Raw genomic sequence first — 25898 nt, 5'->3', positions numbered from 1 at the left:
TCCTTTTTGTTACAGATCCACATAAATTCAGTCTGTACTTTCAGTTTTGCTTCCTGAAGTGGCCGTATCAGCACAGGTCAAGAGCATAAAAATCTGTTGGAGTGAACGGCTAAAGGCGCAGCTGGATGCCATCAGTCCTGTTAACTAGTCATACAGTGCCAATAAATGCCTTATGCTTTCCTTGCTATTTAAGAAATAGAAATATACTTGTGACTGCATGTGAAGAGAGAAAACTATTTCCTTTAATTTATTAGGAACAATTGTTTCCATAAGACGTTTATGTCTCTCCTAAAAATCTAAGCTTCAGTATGATTACATTTTCTGTGATCTTTCTTCATCAGAAAATTCTAACTTATATTTAAATCAGCTTAAATATTTATCTACCCAAATACTGGTTTGGAATGAGCATTTCCTAATTTTTATCTTCTAATAACTTGCCTTCATTGTGACCTCTGAGTTCATAGCCAGAAGTAGATTAAAAAACCCACTTGAGTGTAGCCACTTCAGAGTGAATCTGCCAGCTACTGCTGTATAAAGGTTGCACTTCGAAATGTCAGTATGCATTGTAACTTGTGGGTCTGGAAAAGACTAATGAGTAAGGGAGTAAAGATGGGAAATACCAGTACAGTATTTTGAGACTTTGGCTTGTGTATTACAACAAAAATGTTCTTAAAGAATGAGACATGGGGTTTGCAGCCATTTAACATGTAGATTCATTGTGTTTGTTCACATCCTTTCTGTGCTCTAATTCCACAGCTTTCCTAGTCGGCCGCATGGAAGAAAAAATTTGGCCAGAAGCTGACACCACTTCTTAACAAGATTAGGAGCAACCTTTAATCTATTTTTTTTTAATTCCTGGTTCCAATTCATATATACAATGAAGGACAATAGGGTTTTTTTTACCCACCATGTAGTCTGTGGGACTTTCAGGATAAAGGATTTTGTGCATAATGGTTTTCATCTTTTTGCTTCTTAAAGAGTAGAGCTTATTTTATGGCATTCTTTCTCATACTCAGTAGGCTTCTGCTTATCCCATTAACTGTTTCTAGTAAGCAAATTATCTGAGCATTTTGTTATGCCCCAAATATGCATACATCTGTATCATATGTATTAGCCAAATGTTCCAAAAACCCCCATGCAGCAGAACAGATAATTGTAAAAGTCTTCTCACCAGGAAATAATTAAGAAGAAATCAAACCTGGCCCTGGTAAGTTTTGGGGTTTTTTAATTATCTTTAGTAGACATACAAGATGAATTCAGATTAAGACTTTGACCCATCTTTGATATAAAGTCCAACAACAGCAGACAGCAAAGTAGGAATGGTGGCAGATTTAATCATGGATTTTACCCACATTCAGCAGGCCAGCAGGGCACTCATTTCAGAGACTCATAAGATTATTCTTTCCCCGTGAAATCCTCTTGCTGCTTTCTGGTTCACTGACAGTATCTGAAAATGTATTCTGATCTGATATAGTGCCACTAACAAAGGAATTCTCTCTGGCCTTATCAATAATGGAAGTTGCAAAAGATTTCACTTCTAAACTGGTAACTAATCTTTAAACTCACCTCAAAAAACCACTTCCCCATCTTGCTGAGCTGTGAGTCAGTGAAAGACCGCACCTGTTTTCCTGTTATCTCCTACAATGCCTGCTGCTCTTAGTCAAAGGGCAGAAACCAGTGAACACTAGGAGTGATTTTCATCTTAAGTTTTCATGTTTAAAACCAGAAACCTTCAGAGTTACTGTTAAGCCTACACTTTTCTAGATATCTTAACAGTACAGAGCCGTCATGTGTGGTAGGCTCCAAAGTGTTCCCTTCTGCTGAAAAAAAGGAATTATTATAATCTTTTCACAGGGTCCTTCATCTAGCTGAACCCCCTCATTTCCTTGTATCCTTTCAGCTTTCCCTCGCTGAGGCTTAAAACTGATGGCTGTGATCACTATGCAAAAGATAATGGATGTTACCAGCAGTTTTCGGTATGCCTTTGGAGGAGGTGCAGACAGAGCTGACAGGGTGCGTTACCCATCTGTTCACTGTCAGTTTGTGACAAAGTCTGCCTGTGTTTACCAAACAGCATTCACGGAGGGAGAGATGAAAGGAGCCCTCCAAATTTGCACTGAAGCAGATGAGAGTACTGACATGAGCTGTTTGTTCAGCTGGAGGGTCCCGAGCTGCACCAGGGAGGCTGTGATAAGCCCCTGGCAACAGGTAACAGCCTGGCCTCCTTCAGAGTAATGGCAGTGCTTATGGCTCTAGGCCTCAATTGGCCATCAGCAAACTCTTTACTTAGGTGTATGTCTGTGTCCAGAGTTCCAGAAAGGAGAGTTCTGGGTTTTCCTGATGTATCTCAGAGTGAAGTTCCATCCATGGAGAACGCAGTACTGAGAGGAGGAGAGAGTGCTTCTCCTGCTCTGCAGTCCCTGCTTTTCTCCTGCACCTTGTGGTGATTTGCTGGACCCTGCTGTGAGCTGATTCAGCTTGCTAACTGAGCAGAACGCATGCCACCAAAAGAATGAAGAGATTGCTGCTGAGTTAGCAAGCTGAACCAGTTCAAGAGAAATGGGATGAGTGCCAAATCTGGCCCAGGACACCCCAGAACTACAAGGCTGGAGCCCTTTCCTTCAGTTGCAGCATCAAATCTCTGAGTACGTGCACACCCATCTCTCAGGCAAGCTCCCCCGTTTGACCTTACATTTAAGTATACATGACTGCTGTGCCAAGCAGCATCTAGAATAAAAGACAGATATTTTCAGGGAACTAAAATTAAACAAAGGGGAATCTGTTGGTTTCTGTAGAAGTTCTGTCGAGGGGAAGATTAAATAAGAGAGAAGGATTTCCATGTTGCCAGATGTATCAATCACATGGGTGTCCTATGTCTAAACTGTTGAAGTTTTGTGGCTCTGCAAAGAGTAATTTATTAAAAACATCTTCCATTTAAGACAAAACATTGAGAAGAAACTATAATTAGAAAAAAAAAAAAGAAAATAAATTATTATTTTTACAATCTGGCATATTTTCATCTTTGTTCTATAGCATCCCCCATTAAATCATGCTGTAGTACTTACTGCAGGACTGAAGCAGCTGTATATAGGGTGATCTGAATAAAGGGAACCAAAATCTCCTTCCCCTTACACTGACTATACTTCTACTGCTTTCAATAGAGATGTATTATTTAAAAAAAATTAGCTAAAAGTTTCTTAGTTCCTGTGGATGAGATTCAGCTGCAGGGTTAGCTATTGATCTTTTAGTGGTGATATTAATTTTAATATCAAGTGATGATTCCTTCTGTGAAGAAGCTGGCTTAAATGCCAGGGGAAAAATGCATCCTGACATGGTTTTGTGAAGCAATCATTGCTTAGGTGTTTTCAGTCAGGAAATGAAACAAAGAATGTCTCAGTTTTCCCTTTGGCTGTCCCATGCTCTCCATTGTTTTGTGGAAAAGAGGAAAAAAAATCAGATTATTAAAATCCTTTTCAATCTGCTCTTTCAGAGAATGTTATCTTCCTCAGTTTTTTTCATTACAAGAGCTGATGAACTGTAAGAGATTGCTCAGAGAGAGAATTGTGCATATAGCCTTACCATCTGACTTTTAGTTAATGTTCCAGAATGCAATCCATCTGAGTGCTAACTGTAGTGAATGTAATGGAATATAAGGTTAAATTGAGAAACAAATCCTGGCTTCAGGCCAGTCAATAACTGAATATTTAGACAATCCCAAACCGCTGCCACTTTAATGTAATTGAAGTGTATGGAAAAGACATCCTCCTCCTTCAGCACCTACCAGAAGCAGCTTCCATTACAGGTGATAGCACTCTGAATATATTCAGGCCATACTGGGAAAGGAGTGGGAATGGACACTTGTCCTGTCTTTAAAATCTGTCTTGAGGAGTTTTGTTTTAAGGAGATTGCAGTTTATTGTGTGTATCAGTTCTGGGACACACATGAAAGCTCTTAATATGTTTGAAGATTTTTATGGTCTGTCTAAAACTGGTGTGATTTAACACTTTTGAGGGTAGTTATGAGAAGTCTCTCTAGTGGTTCATCACCTGTGTCCTGTCCAGATGAACAACGGAGTAATATTTGTGGAGTGGTATTATGCAAAAAATCATGGGAAGGACATAACAAGAAAAAGATATGAACAGTGAAATTAATTTTTAATAATCACCCTTAATAGTGTTTATTCAGTTGTATCGATCAAAAATTGCTTTCTGAAAACAATTTCCTGTGACTGCTTAGGCTGTATTTGCTTATTACTCATTTGCTTATTACTCATTATTATATTAATAAGTGGGAAAATTCATTTGGAGAGAGTCTAGGAGTGATTCCCTGCATTTCCTTTGGCTTTCAGAGGCAAGAAGCAATTTTACCTGTTTGAGTGTCATTCAACTGCAGTAAAGGACAGCACCAGGAGAACCAGTTCAGGGCAATGCACCCAACTAATCTGTGTCATCACTACAGGGGCTGATGAATCCTTACATAAAAAAGCTGAGTTCTATATGTATCTCTTTTGGAAAGCTCATTATTTTATAGCTGTGTATAACTGGATGGGTTTGGAGATGTCCTGCTGACAAAAACATCCAAATTATCCCAGTGGAGCTAACTGAGTATTTACTTATTTTCTCCCTTTAGGACATCCAACTACTCCAGACAGCATTGCAAATCTGGGCTACTGTTCTCAATGTCCTTTCAGCTGTAGATATAGGCAGCATAATTGTAAAGTGATAGTGGAGATTTCTTTGCTTGTAAGGGATTTTTTAGCTTTAATTCTGCAGCCCCTGCCATTTTTTAGAATCTGACAATGGAAATTTCAGATTCACATCTAACACGGAAGAGGGCACATCTAATTATTTGGAAGAGTGCACTCTGTCCTTTAATGAGTTTCCTTAAACATGAATCCAGAAGTAGATTTTTGATTGTGATAAACACTTTATACAACTTTAATGGTTACCTAGTATTTAGTTATTCTTGGAGGAGAAAAACCTTGCATTGACTGTCTGCTGATCACGAGCAACTTTCTAATAGACTGGCTTGGCCCAGCAGAAGAAGTTTCCATCTGAGGAAAAGATGACTCTCATTCTCTCCTTTTCTATCTTGACGTGGTAATTTACCTTCTCTGTGTTTAATTTCTCCACACACAGAGGGATAAGGCTGTTTATCAGCCAGTAAATGCACAGCTGAGGTAGTTTTTATGAATTATTAATGCACAGGTATGCGAAAATTGTAGCTTTAATTACATTACTAATTGCAAACAGGAAGGTTTCCTAGAGCCTTTATCAAATAGAGACATAGTAAATGGGACTGTGGTTTTGTAAGCCATGGCAACTTGTCATGAAATCTTTTCCCCTGCCTGATTTTATGTCTGAATAAGGCTGTTGAAACCAGCAGGGGTTTTACTTACTGCTGCTTACACAGATATTTCCATGAGATTTAATGTATTTCACAAATTAATGAGTATTCATGAATAAAACTTAACTACTAATATGTGGTTTCCTATGGGTTTTCTTCATTACTTTGAGACCAGACTCAGTTTAGTCTGATCTCAGCTATTAAGGCAAATTCTAAACAGTATTCTCAACATTTTTTAATGGTTATAAAAAACCAAACTAAAGGAAACTCACTTGATGAAGGGAGAAATCCAGAGCTTCTCATCAAGAACCTTTCTGGGGTATACACAAAGAGGAAAGTTAGGAGGAAAAATTGCTAAATTTGAAGTACAGGTTGTTCAGAGGTCAGATAATGCCTACACTGCCATGATATGAAGTTATTTCTGTGCTGGTAAAAGCCTTCTTGTGTGGCACACACAAGAAAGACATACAATATGGGCACATTGCTTGTGTGCAGATTCTCAAAGATTCAAAAGTGTTTCACACCTAAACTAATAATAATTCTTGTAGTGTTTAAGACTCAGAGGCACGATGAAATTAATAAGGTATTCAGCTATGGTTTCTTTTCTGTTCCCAACAATTCTAATTTCTTTTAAGTTGTCACAAAATGCTGAACTAAAGATTCCAGGCAATGGTCTGAATGATTTTCCAAAGTTTGGGTATCAAATTTAAAACCTGATTTTGTACCTTCAGTGCCTAATGATTTATTTTGTGTGACCCATACTCTGCAGTTACTGATTGTTCATTTTATTGCCATTAAATAATTTCAGACACTCATTACTGCAACATTCTTTTGCAGCTTTTTTCAATTGCCTTTGGATTTTGTTATCCTAAATGACATTTTTTTCTCACCATACCACTGATCCCATTTGTCAGATCATTGCTGAACAAGTCCTGGCAAATCCCAAGAGAGATGTGAGCAGTGTAGCGCAGATCACACCCATCCAGAGTGAAAACTACTTTGTTTCTTGTCACTCAAGAATTTCAATGCAATTTTAATGCAGTCATTTCAGTTAGAATTACATCTTGTTCTCATTTCCCATCCATACAGAGGTGAAATACATCCCTACTTCATAGTTTTAAACTACTGCTTAAGAAGTTGAAAACTTCTGTTGCGTTTGCATTCTCTGCTCAAACCTGTTGGTTGTTGCTGGTTTGCAATCAACTCTGTAACACTGATTCCACTGAATTTATTGAATCTTCACCCAAGCAGGCAGAAGAAATAAGGCTCAAGGTTTGTAATTTCTTGCAGAAAGACACACCATGTGTTGTACCAGCTCTAAAATTCCTTATTATTTCCAACAAGTATAATAAACTCCCTGAAAAATAGAACTGATGGCCACATTAACTTTCATGCGATAATTTGCAGATAAATCCCATCAAAAACCCCAGTACTCAAGCACCTCTAATAATATGAATTTCATTTTTGCACATTGAAACTGTGATAAAGCCATACTAATTATTTTTAATTATCTCAAGATGAGACTGTCACTCATGTAAGTAATTATGTAAGTAATTTAAAGCTGGTTAAACAGTAATGCATCTTTCTGCATTGCCTTCTAAGTGCTTATAACTAAATTTAATTTTAAGCAGGATCAAGAAAATAATCACTGATTCAAACATTAATTACTAATTTTAATCCTAATTCATTTAAAAACACACCTATTTTTTTGCAGACTCTGCAAGGCATTAATTGACATTTTACAAAATGAGTCATTATTTTGGCAAGGAGAAGTATTTTTCAAACAGTGAATCATGACAACCAGAAAGGGCTGTTTAAGAGCTCCAAGGGAGCTTTGGCAGCTCAGCGAAAGCAACTCTATTTAGCAGCAATTTGGCTTCTCCAGGATGACTGGAAAAATTGTGGTAACTCTCTTCTATTCACACCAGCCAGAGGCACTGCTCTCTGCTTTCACTGCTGCCAGTGGATGAGAGACTGGAGAAAGTGTGTTCTAAAGCAAAGAAACAGCTTTATTGAGACATGCTGGAACAGGACAGAGAACACTTTAGAAGGGTAAGAATCGGGAGGTTTACTGAATTTTTTATAATCCAGTTTGAAATGGACAGAGTTTGAGCAATCTGTTCAGGATTTGATCCAGGACCCAGAGCCTTGCAACAGAAGGGCTGGGGTTTTTTTGGAGGTTTTCTGTCTAGACCCTCTGTACCTGCTAACTTCCCTTGTTAGGAAGTGGGAGAGTTACAACACCCTCCAAAATTGGGACAGATTTTTGGATGTAAATTCCTTTGGTAAAGAACTACCTTTTTAATATGTAAGTTGTAAGAATTAAACCCAATGGCTGACTGGTTCTACAGGATATGTTAAGAAAACCTTTTTTGTAATTTTTTTGATAGTAGATCTTAAGCCCCGATGAGATTATAATGATCATGTGCAATAAGTGACAAATGTCACACATGGGTTTTACTACTTTTTTCTGCAGCTAATTCAATTGCTCAATTTTGCTCACTCAAATCATATGCTTTGTAAACTCAAGGGTGACCAGGACTCCACCTAAGGGAGTGTACTGCATGTTGACAACACACAGTCAGCCTACATGTGTTACGCTTACCAATTTCACCTCTCTCACCTTTCAGCTCCTCAGAGAACCCATCTTAGAAGTGAAGAGAGCTTGCATGCTCTCCTGCTGCCCTAGGCACTGCTTAGCCTTTACAACATGCTTCGCACAAGTTATTTCTTTTTTTGTCAAAGCCTGATGGAAGGAAAACTTTCAGCCAATATCTAGCCCTGACCACTTTTTCTCCTTCAGGCTGTATTTATGTGCAGTTTGAACTGTCTTTACCTTTCTCATTATTATTTTCTTATAAACCATCTGTTTTCTTCAATACCTAGCTAATGCATTTTCACTTATTTGAACAAAGCAGAGAGGCCTGAATACTTCTCCATCATACCTGACCACCTGTTTCCTAGTCCAGGCTTGAGCTTTCATGATTCTATCAAATTGCCTCTGTGTCATCTTGTGACAAACTCTATGACATGGTCCTTTTATTATCAGTTAACAAGAAATATAACAAAATATTTTGTTCAATCTTCAACAGCATGAACTAATATTTGTGTGGAAAAATCTAATCCCACTAATTTCAGCCTGTTCAAAGTCCTTCAGCGTTGTTTGGTATGTGTACCAAGATCCTTTGCAAGATTAGTGTCTGTCAAATCAGCATCACCCCAGCCTGCCTATATGTGCTTCAGGGGCTAATGATAATGTCCAGCAAACTCAGTTATGGGACAGATTCACAAGGAATTCCACTCACAGCTGCTACCCAACCATACTCACCTCATCATCAAGCTGCTATAGTTCCCATGTTCTCCATCTTGACTGTTTTCCACATTTTCCACACTTCCACTGTATGAGATATTCCAAATCTACAAAATCTGCACTTGTTCTGTTGTGCCAGGCCTGATTCTTCACTTTTAGCCCTGGAAATTCTGCAGACCTAATCTCTCTTTGCCTGCAAGTTGGTTCATGCATTGCCCTCTTCTTTTTCCACTTGAACCTGTTAGTTCCCAGCACTGGTTCAAACGCCACAATTTTACATCATCAAACCAGTTTTTATTTTCTACCTTAACAGGAGTCTGTTGTCTCCCCCACAGCTTTAGGGGACTGCACAAACAGGAAGAGTTCAGCTCCACACTGTCAGTTTGAGCTGAAATCAAACCCACCTTTCCCCTTGTCACTTCAACTTCTGACTGCTCCCCATGCCATACAAGCATATCAGAACTTAAAACTGCTCAACAGAATGGAGGGCAAAAGTACTAGCAGGTATAACAGAAAATAAGATCAACCTTCTTTCCTTATAATATAAACCAACTTTTAATAATAAAAACATCTCTCAAGTTTTAACTGAGAATAACACATACATTTCAGTGTAAAATAGTGCACAGTGTAAATGCCCTTGGACACCCTTCTCTGCATCTGTCATGCTGCCAGAGGCTGCAGGCATGGGCCAGGATCTTGCCCAGGCCATTTTGCAGAACACAACTGATGGGGACCCAGGCAGGACTCACCCCACGGGCCCTTTTTTACTTTGGGGTAAAGTAAAAAAGAACCCAGGGGGTGGGGTTCCTATGGTTCTTACAGTACTACGTTCATTTGAAATTCTGGATTCAGAGAAGAAACATCCATTTTTTCTTCAAAAAGCAAATGGTAAGAGTAACTTTTCCAAAATTAACAAAAAGTGCATTGAAACAGAGATCTGCTCATCTGGTTGCATGCCAGAATGGACATGCAGTACCAAATCTGTACGCCAAAGCTGGCAGTCCATAAGCTGTCCTAGTTCCCTGCAACACGTTGCTGCAGATCAGAGGAAATAAAAAAAGAGAAATAAAGAAAAGAGAAATAAAAAATAAAAAGAGAAAATAAAAAATAAGTTCCTTTCCCAAAATAATTTCAGTCTGTGAGAGAAGAAAACACATATTAAAAAAATTAAGAAATGAAATTCAGAACAAACTGCATCTCCTAATTTGCCATAAACAGTTTTGTGTTCAAGAGAAGATTAGAAAAATTAGAGAGGCCTTCATGTCCAAATGAAAACATCCATTAGTTTTTGAGTTGCTCTGGATGTTAACAAAATAAAATTAAGCCCATTAAAAAACAAACAACAACACAAATAAAACCCCCAAACCTTTATTTTCTAAAATATACATTACTGCAAAGCGCTCCTGGGTTCCTTGACTGGGAGCTGGTTTAAAAGAGGCTGTGGAGGAACAGGAATGGGGAGTTTCTTGAACACCTGCTATGTTAGGGAGGGCTGGTCATGTTAAGGCACTCACTCCAAAAGAACATTATTTCTGTCCTGAGACTGCTGACATGCTTTGATTAGTTTCAGCCAGTAACTTGGAAATAACTACAGTGATTAAGGTAATACTGACAGAATGAAGAACAATTTTCCAAACAAGTAAAAATAAAGAACATTATATACATGATTCCTTTTTTCTTTTAACTTAAAAGCACCCCTAATACATCTTAATAACTGTATTAAAGACTACTTAAATATCGAAGATTTTAAATAATGTAGGTTTTTTTCAGTAAACTGGGAGTAGCTGTGTAACTGCCATTATATTGGTCCCATTTAAAACAATATAATTTTTATTTTCATCTTGTACATATAATAACATGATTGAAAGCACGTATTATTCCACTCCACATAAATAAGTATAGTTCTTCTGACCTGTTTTACAAACTACATCTGTTGAAATAATCAGATTATCAGACTGTATTTTTTCTTTTTGTAAAGTTTTTGTAAAAATCCTATACTCCTCTTCATTAGCACTGATTCCAGAGTATATAATCACAGGGCATTAGTAAAAAGTGTTAATAAAAAACCTGAAAGCTACAGTAAGTAAAATGAAGTAATGATAAGAAGTATTACGGAATGTATACTCTGCAGCATAGAGATTATCTCACTGGGCTGAAGTGGAAAATTACTCCAGAAGAAATTCTTTATGTTCCTATTTGAATAAACCATAGATTGTGCTATTCTTTGCTCAAGTGCAGGTCAGATGATGAAAAAGTGGGGTTTATGAAACTACCACTAAAGGGCATTGACCAAAACCTGCTGGCAGTTAAAGGGGTGCCAGGGGCAGTACAGGGAGAGAGAGGGGTGTCCAGCAGGATTTTCTGAACCAAGCTGTATCTTGAAGTCCACAACTTTCTGGTGGTTGCACAAACAAGTCACCAAGAGAACTGTGCTTTCTTGAAGCATAATGGTCATTTTCCAGGCATCTGAATGGCAGCAGCATCCATTCTTGTCTGGCGTGTTTGTTTGAAGAATTTGAAGTCAAAGAAATGCATGGATCCTGCACGGGCTCCAGGAGTTCAGAGGCAGATTCCTGATGCCTGGGCCAGCAGGTCCCTCTCCTCCAGAGCACAGCAGCACCATCGGGGTCAGTTTGCAGGGTCTTCAGTCAGGGCTCCTCAGAGCCCAGCGCTCTCGTGGGGCTGCCAGGAGGTGCCTCTTACTCCTACAAGTCCCCTTCTGTAGGTGGCTGGCACAACCTATAGAGTCTTTAGTGCAGAGGAAGAGTGGGGAATTAAAGATCACGGGAATAATGACAAAGTTACTGGATTCTCATACAAGGGTCAGCAGCTTCTTTGTTATTCTGCAAGCTTTAGTGGTAATGATGTATCAAGCATACTCCTACTGTTAATCTTAGTAATTGCAAGTTTAGAAGTGCCACTAACCATCTGTTAACTAAAGCATTTACAATCATTGTTTACAATATTATTTGAGACTCTCCATCACTTACTCTTAACCTTGGTTCAATTTGGTTTTTCAACAGTCCCTTCTCTCTTTTTCTATTTCTTTTGATTTTAAACCCAGTTCAGCACTTTTCCTGAACAAAAAAGTTCTTCCTGTCATACAGGCTGGGATACCAAAAACATAAAAGAACATATCTGCTTGTTGACATGCTTGAACAAATCTTAAAATTAATAATCATCTTCTCAGAGAAATTTTTGACTCACAAGATTAACAAATTGAGAACAGTGGTTAAACACATGTTGACCACTAAGCACATGTTGACTTGTCATTCATGTATGTTTTTGTGTGCTTTTAATTGGCTTTTTTCTTCTTTACATCAGAATAAACTCAAGTCTTTTATAACTTCTCTTTCAAGACAGCTATTACAGATTTGTGTTAAGAAATATAATCCTGGGAGTTAATTCACCAGATGTCCTTTTAACTTTGCTCAGCTTTGTTTTGCATTATGATGGAACCCAGTAGGAACACACATATCTGAGCTTTATTGTCCTGAAATAATCCAAGTAAATAGTTCTGGAATTTTTCACTGTGATTTAGAGTGTACTCAAAAGAAAAAAAAAAAAGCCTGATCTTGTGATTTGTTTTTAAAACTGCTTCTTTTTGAAAGCAACATGGTTATGGCCATATCAATGGAGCCAAAGTAATGTGTGGCCATTAATATGGCAAAATACCTACACTGCCAAAACACTGATGGATGGCACCCCGGCCATGGTACAGGAGCCAACACCATTGTTTTCTTTGTTTTTGAAATAGCAATTAAAATTTAACAGAAGGATAAGGCTCTAAATGCAAAATTCTACTCTTTTTAATACTTCTGAGTTAATGAACCAAGACTGTTAGAGGGAGCATCACCAGTGTCTCTAAAGTTTAAAATAATTTTCTATCAACATTTTGAGGAGTGGACAGGAGAGAAAAAAAAAGAAAAATTAAAAGAAGGGTTAATATAGACTAACTCAGAAGTCTTAATGGGCAAATAAGATATCAGTGTTTAAGGATGTTTTCTTAACACTGAACCAATGTGCTCTTTGGAGGACTCGGGCACTAGCAAACACATTTATTCTGTCTGAAGATATGACACACACTTTGCTAGACCTTTGCTGATGCCAGATGCTGGACCTTTTTTGGTGCCAGAATTGTTTTGCCTTAATGTAAAAATTGCCGTTAATAACAGCAGAAACAGAAGTTTCTCTGGTATTTGTACAGACAGATTCCATATATATCGTCATCTAAACCATGACAAATTGTTACTGCCATTGTGGGAAAATGCTGTCTTACAGTTTATTGAAGAACATTCTTTTCTCTCTGAGAGGTGAAATTGGAAGAAACTGACCAAAGATACTTTACTTAAAAGTAAATGTATTATTCTCTTGTAGAGAGATATGAACATCTCTATCTCCCATTAGATGCAGTGGGATTCACAAATGCACAGTACTTTTCAAGGCTGCCTTCTAGACAAACCCATATATAACCCTGGGAAACTGAGGTTCCTTAGGGCTGCATTACTGTGTGGTTACTCTGACTGGAAGCTTGCTTTTAAACCTGCTCTTCCAGAATTAACCATCAGATTCTTGTAAGTACACTACTGTATTGTCTTTGCATATCTGCAGTCAAATTTGCTGTTCAGGAATTTTTCTTTCTAAACATTCCAGAGACGACTGACCATCACTAGCTTTGCAAACTCCTAGAAACAGTCCAAAAAAGATCAGCTATGTTTGATTCAGAAACTGCAGATATCCTTGAATCTGATGATCTGTAAATTGTAAGCATCAAACGTGATTAATCTATAGTGTGTACTTAGTTTAGTACAGGGAGAAAAAAGAATTTTTTTTTTTCTTTTTTTCCAGTATTGCTACTAAGATCATCTTTGGTTACAGCAGGAACTCCACAATTTTTACAGAAACAAAATTAGCACTCAGAGAAAAAGTATAATACATAATAACCTACCGAGGTGCATGCTGTGGCATTTGGTCCATCACTTTCAGATTCTTGGCAGAGATTTCAACCCTTGGTCCCTGTGGAAACAGAGAACTTATGGTACCAACAGTATTGATAAAGCAAATGATCCTTAGGAAAAAATATTATAATGGGAGTGTGGTTCCTATTTGAGAATCCATTAACTACTTCTAAAATACTTGGAATCCATTGGGTGGATACAATTATCATCTATGTTAACCTAAAAGATAAATTAGTCCCAAACTACTTTACAAGCAGTGCTGTCTAGCACTAGGTAATTTCTGCTAATTTAACACTATGATTGAGACTTTGGTTTTTTTCTGTACAGAGATTGTCTTAAATATTCTGCACATTCTCTCTTTTCTGTCAAGGCACACACAATATACACTGAGGCATAGATTTGAATTGCTGTAGAAGCTGTACATATAAAAGTTAACTTGTTTCTCTCACACACAGGTGTAGTTATTCAGCCATTACTAGGAGTTGGGACTTGTAGGTTTGCAGTGCAGAAAGTCCCGTGCCATGGCACAATAAACTGGTGTTTGTTTGCACCATGATGTCACTGGACAACGGTGGCACGCAGCAGACATGCAAACGCTCACCTGCTTTCGCATGATGTCTGTAGCTTGCATGATACACTTGGGCAGGAGTCCATGGCTGCGGGCCAGTATGGCTGCTTGCTCCAGGGACAGGCTCAGCGTACTCCTGAACAAGGGAACAAGAGTTGGGAAATCACACATCATAGCTTAGAAAATATAAATAGGCTTAGAAAGTATAAATGTGCAGAACACTTACCTGTTAAGTATTGCTTCCATTAGCTATTTACTTTTATTTACTCTTTTAGATTTTTTTACATTAAAAACTATTAAATGACCTCAGTCTTGCTGCACCTGGATATGGCAATTATTTGAGTCACCAACATCATTACTACAAGGCTGTGTGTCACTGTTCTTCTGCATTGATTTATTTTAAAGGGATTCACAAATTAATGTTTACTTTTGAGACACTGGCAGAATAGTGGTGTGTTTCAAAATCAACGTGTGCGTACACCAAGATTCTAAAGCTATTTTTGAGCAACTTCCTACATTTTCAGTGTGCAACTGAAGACAATGCTGACTACAACTTCTATGCAACAAGATCACTTGGTTAGTTGCACTGGATGAGGCACTGAAACACAAAATTTTTTGTGTCAATACTACTTATTGACAAAAGTATTAAAAGTTTCAACCTATCCTGAAGTAAAGACGGCAGCAGATTTAGTTCCTTATTACATTCTCTTAAAATTTCCCTTATTTTGCTTTGAATAGGATCGCATCTCTAGAAAGGACGGAAGCTGCCATCACAGAAGTAGCGCACAGGTTTAACCCTCTCTCACCTCTGCATCCCCGTGGCACACATGGTGATCTGACAGGCTCCCAGCCGGTAGCAGAGCTCAGAGGATATGGGAAGCAGGCCAGCTCCTGATGAGGCATTGCTGGAACATCCTGACTGCATTGGCTTTGTACTAATGAAAGACTTCAGCAGCCTGCAAAGCTCATCCATTGCATTGATAGGGCGAATAAGCTAAACAAAGCAATACAAAAACAATCCACAGCATATTAACACCAAGCTATAAAGACATTTACAAGTCTTTATACTGTTGTCTAAGCACAATATTCTAGACAAGCGTAATTGCCTCACAGTAACAACTATTTACAATATTTATGAACTTTGGAAGTGGCAAAATAAAATTACTAATGCTTGGGACAATTTTTTATCACAAATCACACAGATTGTTTACAATGTGTATTACAATTGCAAAGACGTTCCCTGCAGTAGCATTTTAATGCTTTACGTGCATATATCCACATCACCTGCCCCGTTAGACAGACTGCCTACATGTGAGATGCTGGGCAGCACTATTTTCTTGATTTCTCTGCAACAAAGTGTACACAGTGAACAAAGTGTAACAAATTTCAAATTGAACATTTGTTCGTTTTCATGCATCTGTGGGAGAGAAAAATGAGCCCATTCTGTCTGGCATAAGACACCATGTTTGGCAAGAGCAGGCAGGGCCACACAGAGTCTCCTTAGTGCTGCAGTGAAGGGGGTTTGTGTCTACCCTGAACACTCTTCTCAACAAAACAACTGTAGCCAAGCTTCAGAGAAATTCAGATTCTCCCCTTTAAGGTCAGGAATATTTTAAAATGCTGTTTGTGTTTGTACAGATCTGCCATACAGATATCCAACAACTGGAATTTTAGAGAAGTTGAAATAATACTTCCATGAGAGAATTTGTTGCAGAAATAAGCACAGAAACAATACCTGGTCTATCTTCACTGCAGTAGTATTGGAATCAGTGGGCAAGTTGGATCTTTCTAGGTAAAATGTCCTGCAAAAAGGCCAGTAGGTACTACATTAGTTGGGTTTGTCCCACTTCAAGCACATATATGTATACTATCTTGTATAAAACAGCTGAGAAGGCTATGCTAAAAATCTTGCACTTGAAGATCTACTTCCTTATTGAACCACTGAGATTGCAGCATTTTGCAGAGTCTGCACTAACATATTCCAAATCCCCAAATAAGAACAAAATAATTCTAGCTCTGCACAAAACTCTGAGTTCAAATCTGCATTCCTTCTGAATGGGCTAATCTATTGGGAAAAAATTAAGTTTCCCACACAATGAGGATCTCCAAAAATCCTATTTGTACAAAAACCTCATCCGGAATGGAACATCTTTTTCATTAAATTTTAAGGCCCTTAATAAGGAGTGCTCTGAAATTGTCAATGTCTTTTAAGGCAAAGCAGAAGTACAAAATACCTGAGTTTACGGTAGTATTGCTGCACTTTTTCGAGTGAAACACCATTAATTTGCTGTGGGAGTTCTTCTAGAGATGAACCAGCTGGTTGTGACTGCCCCTCTGTACTCTCCAGAGCTGAAGAAGAAAACACTTTACTAAGGCTATGTTATTAGTGTTTTTTTTTAATTCATTTATTTATCTCTGTATCGCCTCATTGTTCAGCAGATGACTGTTGGATCATGTCAAGGCTGATTCTGTCAGTCTATAAATTTAATGCTTTTCCCAGTATTGGAGTACAGTGGTAGCATCACAGAGATGAGTTTCACAGAAAGCAGTTCTGTCTGACAGCAATTACTCCCCATTGGTGGTCCCTTGAAAGAAATTTCCTGTGTTATATTTTGGTGTGAATATTTGCTTATCAAGTTGATTTCTAGCTCAGATGATTCTGTCACGGTGTTTGCTTCTTAAAACACACCTCTGTAGCCTGGGCACATCTCTTAATCCTACACTAGATCAAACTATCCATGTAGTCCAGTATAATATCTCTATGACTGAGGCATAAAAAAGCCCCAAACAAGCACATCTTGTTCTCATGACTGTGTCTAATTCTGAAGTCCAGCACTCCCCCAGGGCCCTAAAATAGAAATATCTGGTTATTAAGTGAGTCTGCAGGTCTCAGCTGCTTTTTTAAAAGCTTCATGGTCATTTTTTATTTTTAATCTTTCAAAATCAGTAGTTAGCTTATTTTTCTCAAGAAAGCTTTTTATAGCCACCTTTTGTAAAGAGCACTGTGTGCAGTTTCAAGGTTCCCCCGTTCTGAAACCGAGCAGGCAGTTTGGAGAAGTAGTAGCTGTCAAGATAAAAGATAACCTTAAGGGCCTGACGACTTCCTTCGATGTGGTAGACGACATGAGTATCTGGAGAAATAAAGATAAAACACTTGCAGATTTACCACAGCAGAAGAATTGTGAAACCATTGCTATTTGAGTTTGTTAAATTATCTAATGACATACCACATCACCATAAGGTGAATAAGGGAGAGTCTTTATGGAGAGAATGCAGGCTCTGAAATCTTATACTTAAAAGATCATAGTGTGACCTAGTATGATGTTTGATCCAAATACAGTAAATATGGTTAATAATTAGAATCCCATGTTGTTTCATGGCATTTTATATCCAGTAGACATGAAGAGAGTGATCTGGCAGCGTAAGACACTGGACACTGAAAAGCTGGGAATCCACCACAGCGAGCATGGTGGTAATTCTCTGTCATATCTCCTCCCCCTGCCCAGAATCACACAGATGAGGCACAATGGCACGGGCCACAGCTACACAGCACAGAACATGCACCACCATTGCATCGTGTCAGTCCTGCTTTAGGGGCTGTGTGCTTGCAAGGGAAGCTGAGGGAATACAGCAGTGCTTCAGAGAAGCTGCCCAGTGCTCTCCCGGTGTGACATGGTCTCTTAGATTTACAATCATAGAGGATATTAGTCCATAAAACATACCAAAAAAAAAAGTGCCTCAAAGAAACAGGGAATACTCACTTGCTACAAGACTTTCATCCAGCTGCTTGAAAAAAAAGGCAACTTTGTCTAGTTCAGCCAGAGTGACCTGGATGTCTTCCAGCATGGTGCGCTCCTCCTTCTGTAGGGCAAGGCAACAGACACAAATAGATTATTATCTGCCAGAAGATGAGTGACAGGAAGGTACTATTGTTAGGGGCATGGTTTGGTTCAGGACACTTAAAGTAGAGTGCAGAGCCTTCCATTAGCTCCATCCCAGCTAGAAAATTACCAACAGCTTTTTAACTCTGTGATACAACTATAACCACCCTTTGCTAAGACGTCATTTGATGTGATTCACGGAGTTGAGAGGGTTAAAAACAGAGTAAGTTTGAAAGGATCTCTTTCTCCAAACTTCACAAATGTAAAGAACAGCTTATCAGTTCCTGCAAAATAAATACTGATACCCTCTATGCAATGCAAACAAATAGCAGTTACACACATAGATAGTTAGGACTGTATTTTATAAAAAATCTCCACACTCAATCTACAATGTCTACAAAGAGGAAAAAAACCTCCCTTCTCTATAATATTAGAGCTACTTGTCTGTCTTATGCATCTCTTTTCTTAGCATTTTTAGAGTTTCAGCAGCTGACCTCCTGTAGCTGGGGCTCATCTGTTCATTAGGTACAAATTAACCATGCAAGCATGACTCCTCTCCTTAGACCTGGTGCCTCAAGCCCCAGCACCACAGACTTCTCACCACAGAGAGAGACTGAACTCTGTTTGGCTGAACTCCTGCAATACTCAGAACTTCTTCACCTGTTTGAGAGATGCGTGTCCTCACCAGGGGATGGCAGAGGACACTCATGCTATCAACAGCTGGGCACTAAAAGCCCTCTAAATGCAGTAGTATTATTCCAAATATGAAGGCTGACTGTTTTCTATAGTGTTCTAGTGTGACAATGGGTCCAGCATTTGTGCAGAGATGAATATGCCTAGATAAGGAATAAGGCACTTGGCTGTCAGCTGCGGAAATCCCCAGAGTTTGCAGTAGTGAGAGTCTGAATATGCTGCTGGAATGCAGGTAAGAGGTACAACAGCTCTGGCTGTGCTGAGTGGCAGAGAATCACACATAAGCAGACTCAAGGATACCACAATTCTTATTCTTACCACAGTGGGGGAGAGAAGAGACTGGTAGTTCAGTAAAACTCCAGTGGCTGCTATCTGTTCCAGCCATTTTCTGCTAGCATCTCTGCTGCTCTCTTCATACTCCCCATTGTTGTTGTAACGACAGTTGAGAGCAGCCAGTAACTGCTCCGAAAAGGTGCAAACCGCAGCCACAAGAGACTGACAGAAGATGGAATCACGTCTCAGTTGTAGCTCAGTATCTGTCAGAGAAGGGGAGAGAAGCATAAAGAAGTTATGAATACACACACCTTCCTTCTCACTGCCAACAAAGTAGTTCATGTGTGTGTGTGTGTGTGTGTGTGTGTGTGTGTGTGTGTGCACATAATGTTTGGCTTCTGCTGTAGCTTTGCAATGACTTCACAGATAACCTCTCCTTGCTGTGTGACCTGGATGGATAGATAAAGACAGCACAGCTGGCACATGCACATGTTGCAAAATTTTCTAGTCCAATTGACTGTTCATTACTCCCTCTGCCATCTGCATGCTCCTTCTGACTGGATATTGGAAAGTAACTAACTCCTTAGTTACAGCCATATCTGGATTGATTCTCTTCTTTTTACACTTACAGGAGCAAGAGAATTATTGAAAGAAGGTCCCCACCATTACTTCTCTCCTGGGCTATTAGAGATTAATCTTCCCCCATCCATCTGTATTTTGTGGGCTTCCCATATGCCTAATGCATTAACTGGGCCCATCCATATGGTACCAATTGGTTTGTTTCTTGGGAGAATTTCCCCCATGTTAATTTTGCTTCCAGTGTGCCTGCCAGGCAACCACATGCTGGTCAAATCAATCTTGTCATGCTTCAGGGGATTGCAGGCCAGAGAGGCACATGAATAAGTAAAGAGTTACTTCCCAGGCACCCCCAGCCCCTCCAGCACGTTCTGCAGCAGCCTCTCATTGGCAAGGCACTGCTCCCAAGGGAAAGAAGCTGAAGACATCACTCAGAGGCTTCGAAGGTCTGGATTATTTTTATAAGCACTGAACACAATAGACTGACTAACACACTCCTCCAGGCCCTGGGCCATATTCTCAGCTTAAGGGCAATGATCCTTCTTTCCAGCGGATGCTCATGGAAATGCTGCAGGAGATGGGGCATCCATAGAGAGACACTTTGGGAGACATTTTATCTGCTATCAAAACCCAGCCTCTATGGTCAGTAGACTGGCACACAGCATGAATTGGACAGACTCACAGACCAGCCCTGGCAGAGGCTGAGAGATAAGTTAGAGACATACAAATCTCTGATCTTCGTCCTATGAAGATTTGAGAATTAAGTGTGGCACCAGTTTCCAGTTACATATTATGTTATTTTCAAACAAAAGGACTCCAAGTAAGTGCTACATTTACAAGAAGACTGTGGCAGGTTCCTTGTAAAGACCTGTCCCTTGCTCTGCAAGTACATTTAGCATGTGGTAACAGGTTCCTGATGTCTCCAGTGTATTTGGGTTCTCCTTGCACATGTAAGGTTTTCATCTGTTCTTGGCTGTAATTTCAGTATGCCTGCTCTGTTTGGAATGATGACAGAATCCATGGGCTCAAAAAAGTTGTGCAATAGATCTAATTTTTGCTGCATGTTCTCACCACAGCAGGAAGAGTAAAGGGAAGGAGGGTTTTCTTCCATCTGAGAAGGAGGACTGTACAAAGGAAAAAATGAAGACAGAAAAACCCAGTCTTAGGGAATTCTTGGGTATGGTTTTTTTGGTTAAAAAACACAGTCTTAGGGACTTCTTGGGTAAGTTGTTTTGTAAAAAATGAGAACCCCTTACCTGTGCATTTTAACAACGCCAAAAGAAGCTGATTCTTCCCATCTAAAACAGTGAAGAAAAGAAATGCTGTAGTCAACATTATACCATGGTACATGTGATTGCAGCTAGTTAACAGTTTCCTAATTCCCCCCAAATGCCTGGCACCTGCATGGCCATGTCTATTTACTCTGATAGCCCCGTGCACAGACATGTTCATGACTGAAAAAAACTAAGTGTAGCAAAGAATTTTACTGGCTACATGATCCGTTAACTACCATGAATTACTGGAAACGGTTTAGGATGTTGTAATATCTGATCAGCATTCACTTCACTGTTTGGAATATACCAAACATCTCTCTCTTCAATTTCTACAAGGGTTTAAAAAGCACAGGAAGATAGATCAGTCTGACATCAATCTGAGTGGGCTGATGAAATAAAGTAAGGGGGGAAAAGTCCTCTGGAATTGCTGCACAGATGCCATTTCACCATAAAGCACCAGGACTCTGCAAACCCTAATCTGCTGTACCTGGTCCTCTCTAGAGCCTGGGACAGCCTTATTACAAAATGAGTTAAAATTATGAAATCAACTGCTAGATTTGATTACGATCTCTTCTCCCTGAAGTTAGTAACAAACATTTCCTTATTTACAGACCTTCCACATGTTTCTGTATGATGTCAACAAGGTTCTTGATGCGCAGTGGAAGGTTCCATGGATCTTCCTGAATGCTGGCTTGAATATTATTCCAGCATCTAACTGTGGTTTCTTCCTTCTGTTTAAATTCTAGAAAACATGGAGTGCATTAGCCATTTAAGAAATGCCACATAACTAAGAATGGCTTAGGAGTTAGAATGTGAATACAGATGAAAGCAGATAAACAGTACCAATGGCAGTAACTGAGAATTCAAAAGATCCTTAAATACAACTAATAGAGAGGGCAAAAACCCATGGTCCCATTATCAGCAGTCTCCCTGCATTGCTTTCAGCACTGTGGGCCTGGCTGACATGCACAGTGCAGGGAGCTCTGCCCCACTCACTAGACAAAGAACCCCTGCTTCCTCTGCCTTTAATGACCTGCAGGCAGCTGTACTGGGTAGGTCCAGAGAATAAGATCAACTTTTTGGCTGCAACTGTCACATCCCATTGTACGATGAGAAGAATGCTTTTGCCTAATGAAAGCTAACTATTAATTATAGAGTAGAAAATTTATTCTCCATGACTTAGCTATGTAGTTAAGCCAAACACCTCATTTTTTGCGATGAAGTGCATAAACAAACAGAGAACAAAAAAAAATTATGCCACATAACTGATCCTGGACAGGACCAGAAGAACATTCCAGGTCCATCCATCACAAAAAGGTGGCTATGGTAGCTATTAAATAGATCCTGTGGTCCAAGATTCCATCTGAGTGTAGGCAGGGCTTGTCTGTTCCTCAGTGTGATCAGTTAACTAACTCTCTCAGCGTAATTAATCTACTTTTAATAAATGACATTCTGTTTAAGCAAAGTAAAAGAAACATCTGTTATTTCTTTACTTCATTCCAACAGTGAATGAAAAGGCTAACAAATGCTCCTCAAGTCTACACAAATGTGAATGTGTTCATAGAGATGAGTACATATACCAGAACTTCACAGGAGTTATTTCTGGAGTCAAAGAAAAAAAAAAAAAAAAAGTAGGAAAATATCTCTAGTTCTAGAGTTTGCCACCGTAACTAAAAACTAAAGCCTGCGAGAGGTTGGAGCTCTCACCTCCTACAGCACCTGAGCTACAGCAGGAGTAGTAGGGAATATTTCAGCTTTCAAGTGGGAAAGGAAATGCAGCAAATATTTCAAAAATAAAATCCTGTCTATTTCAGGCAGAAAAGAAACATCCTGAGCCCTAAAAGACCATCAAGACCAAAGTCATCACACTCCCTGAGGAAAAAGAAAATATGGTATCATCTTTTTGCTCTCTATGGGAATTAGTTTTCAAAATAAGTGCTATGTGAGGATGAATTTACTCCGACAATCATCCATCTGAAGAAAAGCAGAGTAAATCATTAAGCAAACTGAGGTAGAACCTTTGCTGCCTTGGATGTTCAGTAGTCAAGGCCTCATCAGCTTATCACAGCACTCCTTCACCTTGAATCTGACTATCCTTACTTTTTTGTACCCTTCCAAATACGTTCACAGCAAAGCGGGAATTTGGAAACTTGTGAAAGGGCTGCGAGAATTGAGCAGCATGTGACAAAAGAGGCTTCTGTGTGTTTCAGGAGGATTGCCCATAAAAATTACTTCCTGGAGATTCAGAAATTTCAGACATGGTATGTACCTAATGCACGACTGGGTAGACTGCAGAGTTAAGGATCTCTGTGTGGCCATAGCACATATGCTTTCATGTTAAGCTCTGAAGTCTTGGAAATCACATTATTAAACAGTCAATCTATTTCTTTACCTTGCAAACTGTGGTCCATGGGAAAGTGCTTGGTTTCCTCAAATGCCTTATTTATTCCTGGTCCTTTCAGAAGTGCATTGATTGCATCAACCTACAATTGGAACATTATCAATCAGTGTCAGTAAGACTTGCAGAAGAAAATCTGAACAGAACTCCTGTTGGAAACTGCCACAGCCCTTACACTATTTGTACTTTGGAATGACTGACACATAGCAGTCAGACTTTGTAGCCACGAACTGGCCTCAAGAACCGTTTAATTTAATATTAACATTTAACAACAGCATTTTGCACAATGATGATCTACGTGCTGATGAGGTAAGAGAATAGCAAACAACTCTCTGTGCTTACACATTATAAACACATCTGCACGCTAAACTTGTGAGAACCTCATGAAATCTGCAAATGTGATCCATTTTCATCAAATTACTTGAAGTCCTTTTTTTCATGAGAGCTATTTTTCCCTTAGTCTTAAGCTGTAGGTAGGGCAAGTCGGCCTTGCTTAAATCACAAGGCAACTTTAATAACACAGATAAATGTGATTCATCAAACTGTCCTGTAATATACTTGCTTACTGTATACCCCAAAATCTTGACAGTATGCGTTCCTCAAAATATTATTTCATAACACAATTTAGAACTTAAAATTTCTTGATTAACATTGATAAAGAGAAAGCAATTCTGTGTAAGAATAATGCTTTACATACCTGGTTAAAAAGGTGTTCCAGACAGCCATGAAGTTTGTCTTGCTTGTCTAAAGGTATTCTCATATCATTGGGAAGCTCATCTCCTAATACAGGAGAAATGAAAAGCTTTGAACTTACAAACATGATCTATGATGAGGCATGGGCACATCTTCACACTGGTGTGAAGTAAATAATGATTGCTGTTTTATCTCCAATTCTTAGGCCAAAATACTCATTATTTTCATATTATGCAAGTGTCCAATAACTAAAGAAACTTACCCCTGCCTAATACCTCTCCCATGTTCCAAATTTACTGTGGCTTATTAGAAAGAGGCAAATCTGTATCTTTATGTTCTTGTGATTAGTTTTGAAGAGACCACCAGTGCAAATTAAATATACAAGTGCTTATAATCAGCAAAGACTTGTCAGCACTGCCGAACGGCCGGGCACAAGAAGGATGCTGCCTGTGACCTGTGCACACACTCACCTGATCCCATCTCATCACTGCCCAGGTAAGAGCTGTTGCTCCGCACGCTGGTGTAGGACAACACAGAGTCCCGGTTACTGTTACACTCACTGCAAAGGAGAGCACAGAGGGCACTGAACAAAGGCTGTCCCCACACCCAGGCACCCACGCTGCTGGTCAGCTTTATTAGCACTGTCTCCCCAAACCTCGCTCTGTGAAACTGACTGGAAAACAACCTGTTTGTTGAATCCATACTGGAATGAGAACTTTGAAACACAGTACTAGTAAGGTACAAGTGGCACAATCTTCAGACTGACCTGTAGGAGTCTCTGAAACTCATTGTGTCATGTCCAGAGTCTTCCTGGTCCTCCTCAGAAACTTTGAAACAGACTTTCTTGATTCCACCATGCTCAGCTTTGTCAGGATCACTTTCTTCTGTTCCCAGGGAAGGTGAGGATGTGTCCTCAGTAGATGGTGGCTCACAGGCACCACCTTCTGTAGGTTCTGTTATGGTGGACAAAAGTCTGCAGAAGCACAACACAGAGCTCTCAGTCCCACAAATGAACTGTCACAACTAAAGCTAAATGCAGCTATGCGAAATCAGAGCTACCTTTGTAAGCACTTTACATAGACTACTACTCAACATCTGATCTGAACATGCTCTCACTTTGAGGCCATTCTCCCTTGTTCTGTCACTCCAGGCCCTTCTAAAGAGTCTCTCTTCATCTTTCTTCCAGGCTCCCATTAGGTATCAGAAGACTGCAATTAGGTCACCCCAAAGTCTCTTCTCCAGCCTAAGAATCCCAATTCTCTCAGCCTTTTCCCATAGCAGAGCTACTCTGTCCCTCTGATCGTCTCCATGGCCTCCTCTGGATTATCTCCTTCCTGAGCTGGGCACCCCAGAGCTGGAAATAGCTCTGCAGGTAGGGCCTCACCTGAGCAGGGCCAAGGGGCAGATTCCCCCCAGCTTCACCCGCTGCCCACACTGTGGGGCTGAGCCCAGGACACAGATGGCGCAGGACTGAATGATGCTGTCAGTGCACACTGATGGCTTATGTCCAGCCTCTCAGCCACCAGCACTCCCAAGTCCTTCTTGGCACATCTGCTTTCAGTCCCTTTATTCTCCAGCCCGTCCCGACTTGGTGCAGCACCTCGCACTTGGTCTTGTTAAACCTCAGGAGATTCCCATGAATCCCAGTTACCAGAAGGTCCTGTTTCCAAAGGTACTCTACTTCTATAAGGTGTAACATAATCACTGTGACCACGGTGGCCTGACAGTCCTCACTTTCTTCCTCCAAGGCACTGGTTTTCTCCTCCTCAGCTCACTGGCTCTATCCAGCAGCCACCACCCTTCTGTATACATGTTGAAACCAAGGGTCCATGTGCTTTCCGCTTAGGTGAACTTTTGGTCATGTGCTGTTTTTGGCAGAGATACAGTTAATTTTTTTTCCATTGGCTGTAGGGGACTGTTGTGGATTT

General features: G+C 39.7%; 2 protein-coding genes across 8 annotated transcripts in view; one reads left to right on the top strand and one right to left on the bottom strand.

Annotated features, from left to right (window-relative positions):
• LOC141731120 (uncharacterized) overlaps nt 1-10708 on the top strand; it is a 51065-nt gene extending 40357 nt beyond the window's left edge. Inside the window, exon 8 of the mRNA XM_074553877.1 lies at nt 757-10708. The gene's annotated coding sequence lies outside the window, so the exon portion shown is untranslated. The remainder of the gene's footprint in view (nt 1-756) is intronic.
• Nucleotides 10009-25898, bottom strand: part of PREX1 (phosphatidylinositol-3,4,5-trisphosphate dependent Rac exchange factor 1) — a 113361-nt gene continuing 97471 nt past the window's right edge. For 5 of the 7 annotated variants that reach the window (XM_005492030.4, XM_005492031.4, XM_026796432.2 and 2 more), the window contains exons 26-40: nt 24737-24943; nt 24441-24529; nt 23975-24057; nt 23272-23362; nt 21493-21621; nt 20862-20903; nt 19075-19292; nt 17944-18043; nt 17170-17313; nt 16417-16531; nt 15918-15984; nt 14989-15176; nt 14216-14318; nt 13605-13672; nt 10009-11404 (exon numbers count right to left, since the gene is read on the bottom strand). In XM_005492030.4, the coding sequence (XP_005492087.2) occupies nt 11362-11404; nt 13605-13672; nt 14216-14318; nt 14989-15176; nt 15918-15984; nt 16417-16531; nt 17170-17313; nt 17944-18043; nt 19075-19292; nt 20862-20903; nt 21493-21621; nt 23272-23362; nt 23975-24057; nt 24441-24529; nt 24737-24943 (1687 nt within the window). In that variant the 3' untranslated portion in view covers nt 10009-11361. Of the gene's footprint in view, nt 11405-12272; nt 12541-13604; nt 13673-14215; nt 14319-14988; nt 15177-15917; nt 15985-16416; nt 16532-17169; nt 17314-17943; nt 18044-19074; nt 19293-20676; nt 20730-20861; nt 20904-21492; nt 21622-23271; nt 23363-23974; nt 24058-24440; nt 24530-24736; nt 24944-25898 lie in introns of those variants that run through there. The other 2 variants (XM_014270591.3, XM_026796433.2) reach the window with 2 other exon arrangements.

This window comes from Zonotrichia albicollis, chromosome 17 (genome assembly GCF_047830755.1).
Source record: "Zonotrichia albicollis isolate bZonAlb1 chromosome 17, bZonAlb1.hap1, whole genome shotgun sequence".
Classification (NCBI taxonomy): Eukaryota; Metazoa; Chordata; class Aves; order Passeriformes; family Passerellidae; genus Zonotrichia; species Zonotrichia albicollis.
This window is presented reverse-complemented; position numbering and strand designations above follow the sequence as displayed.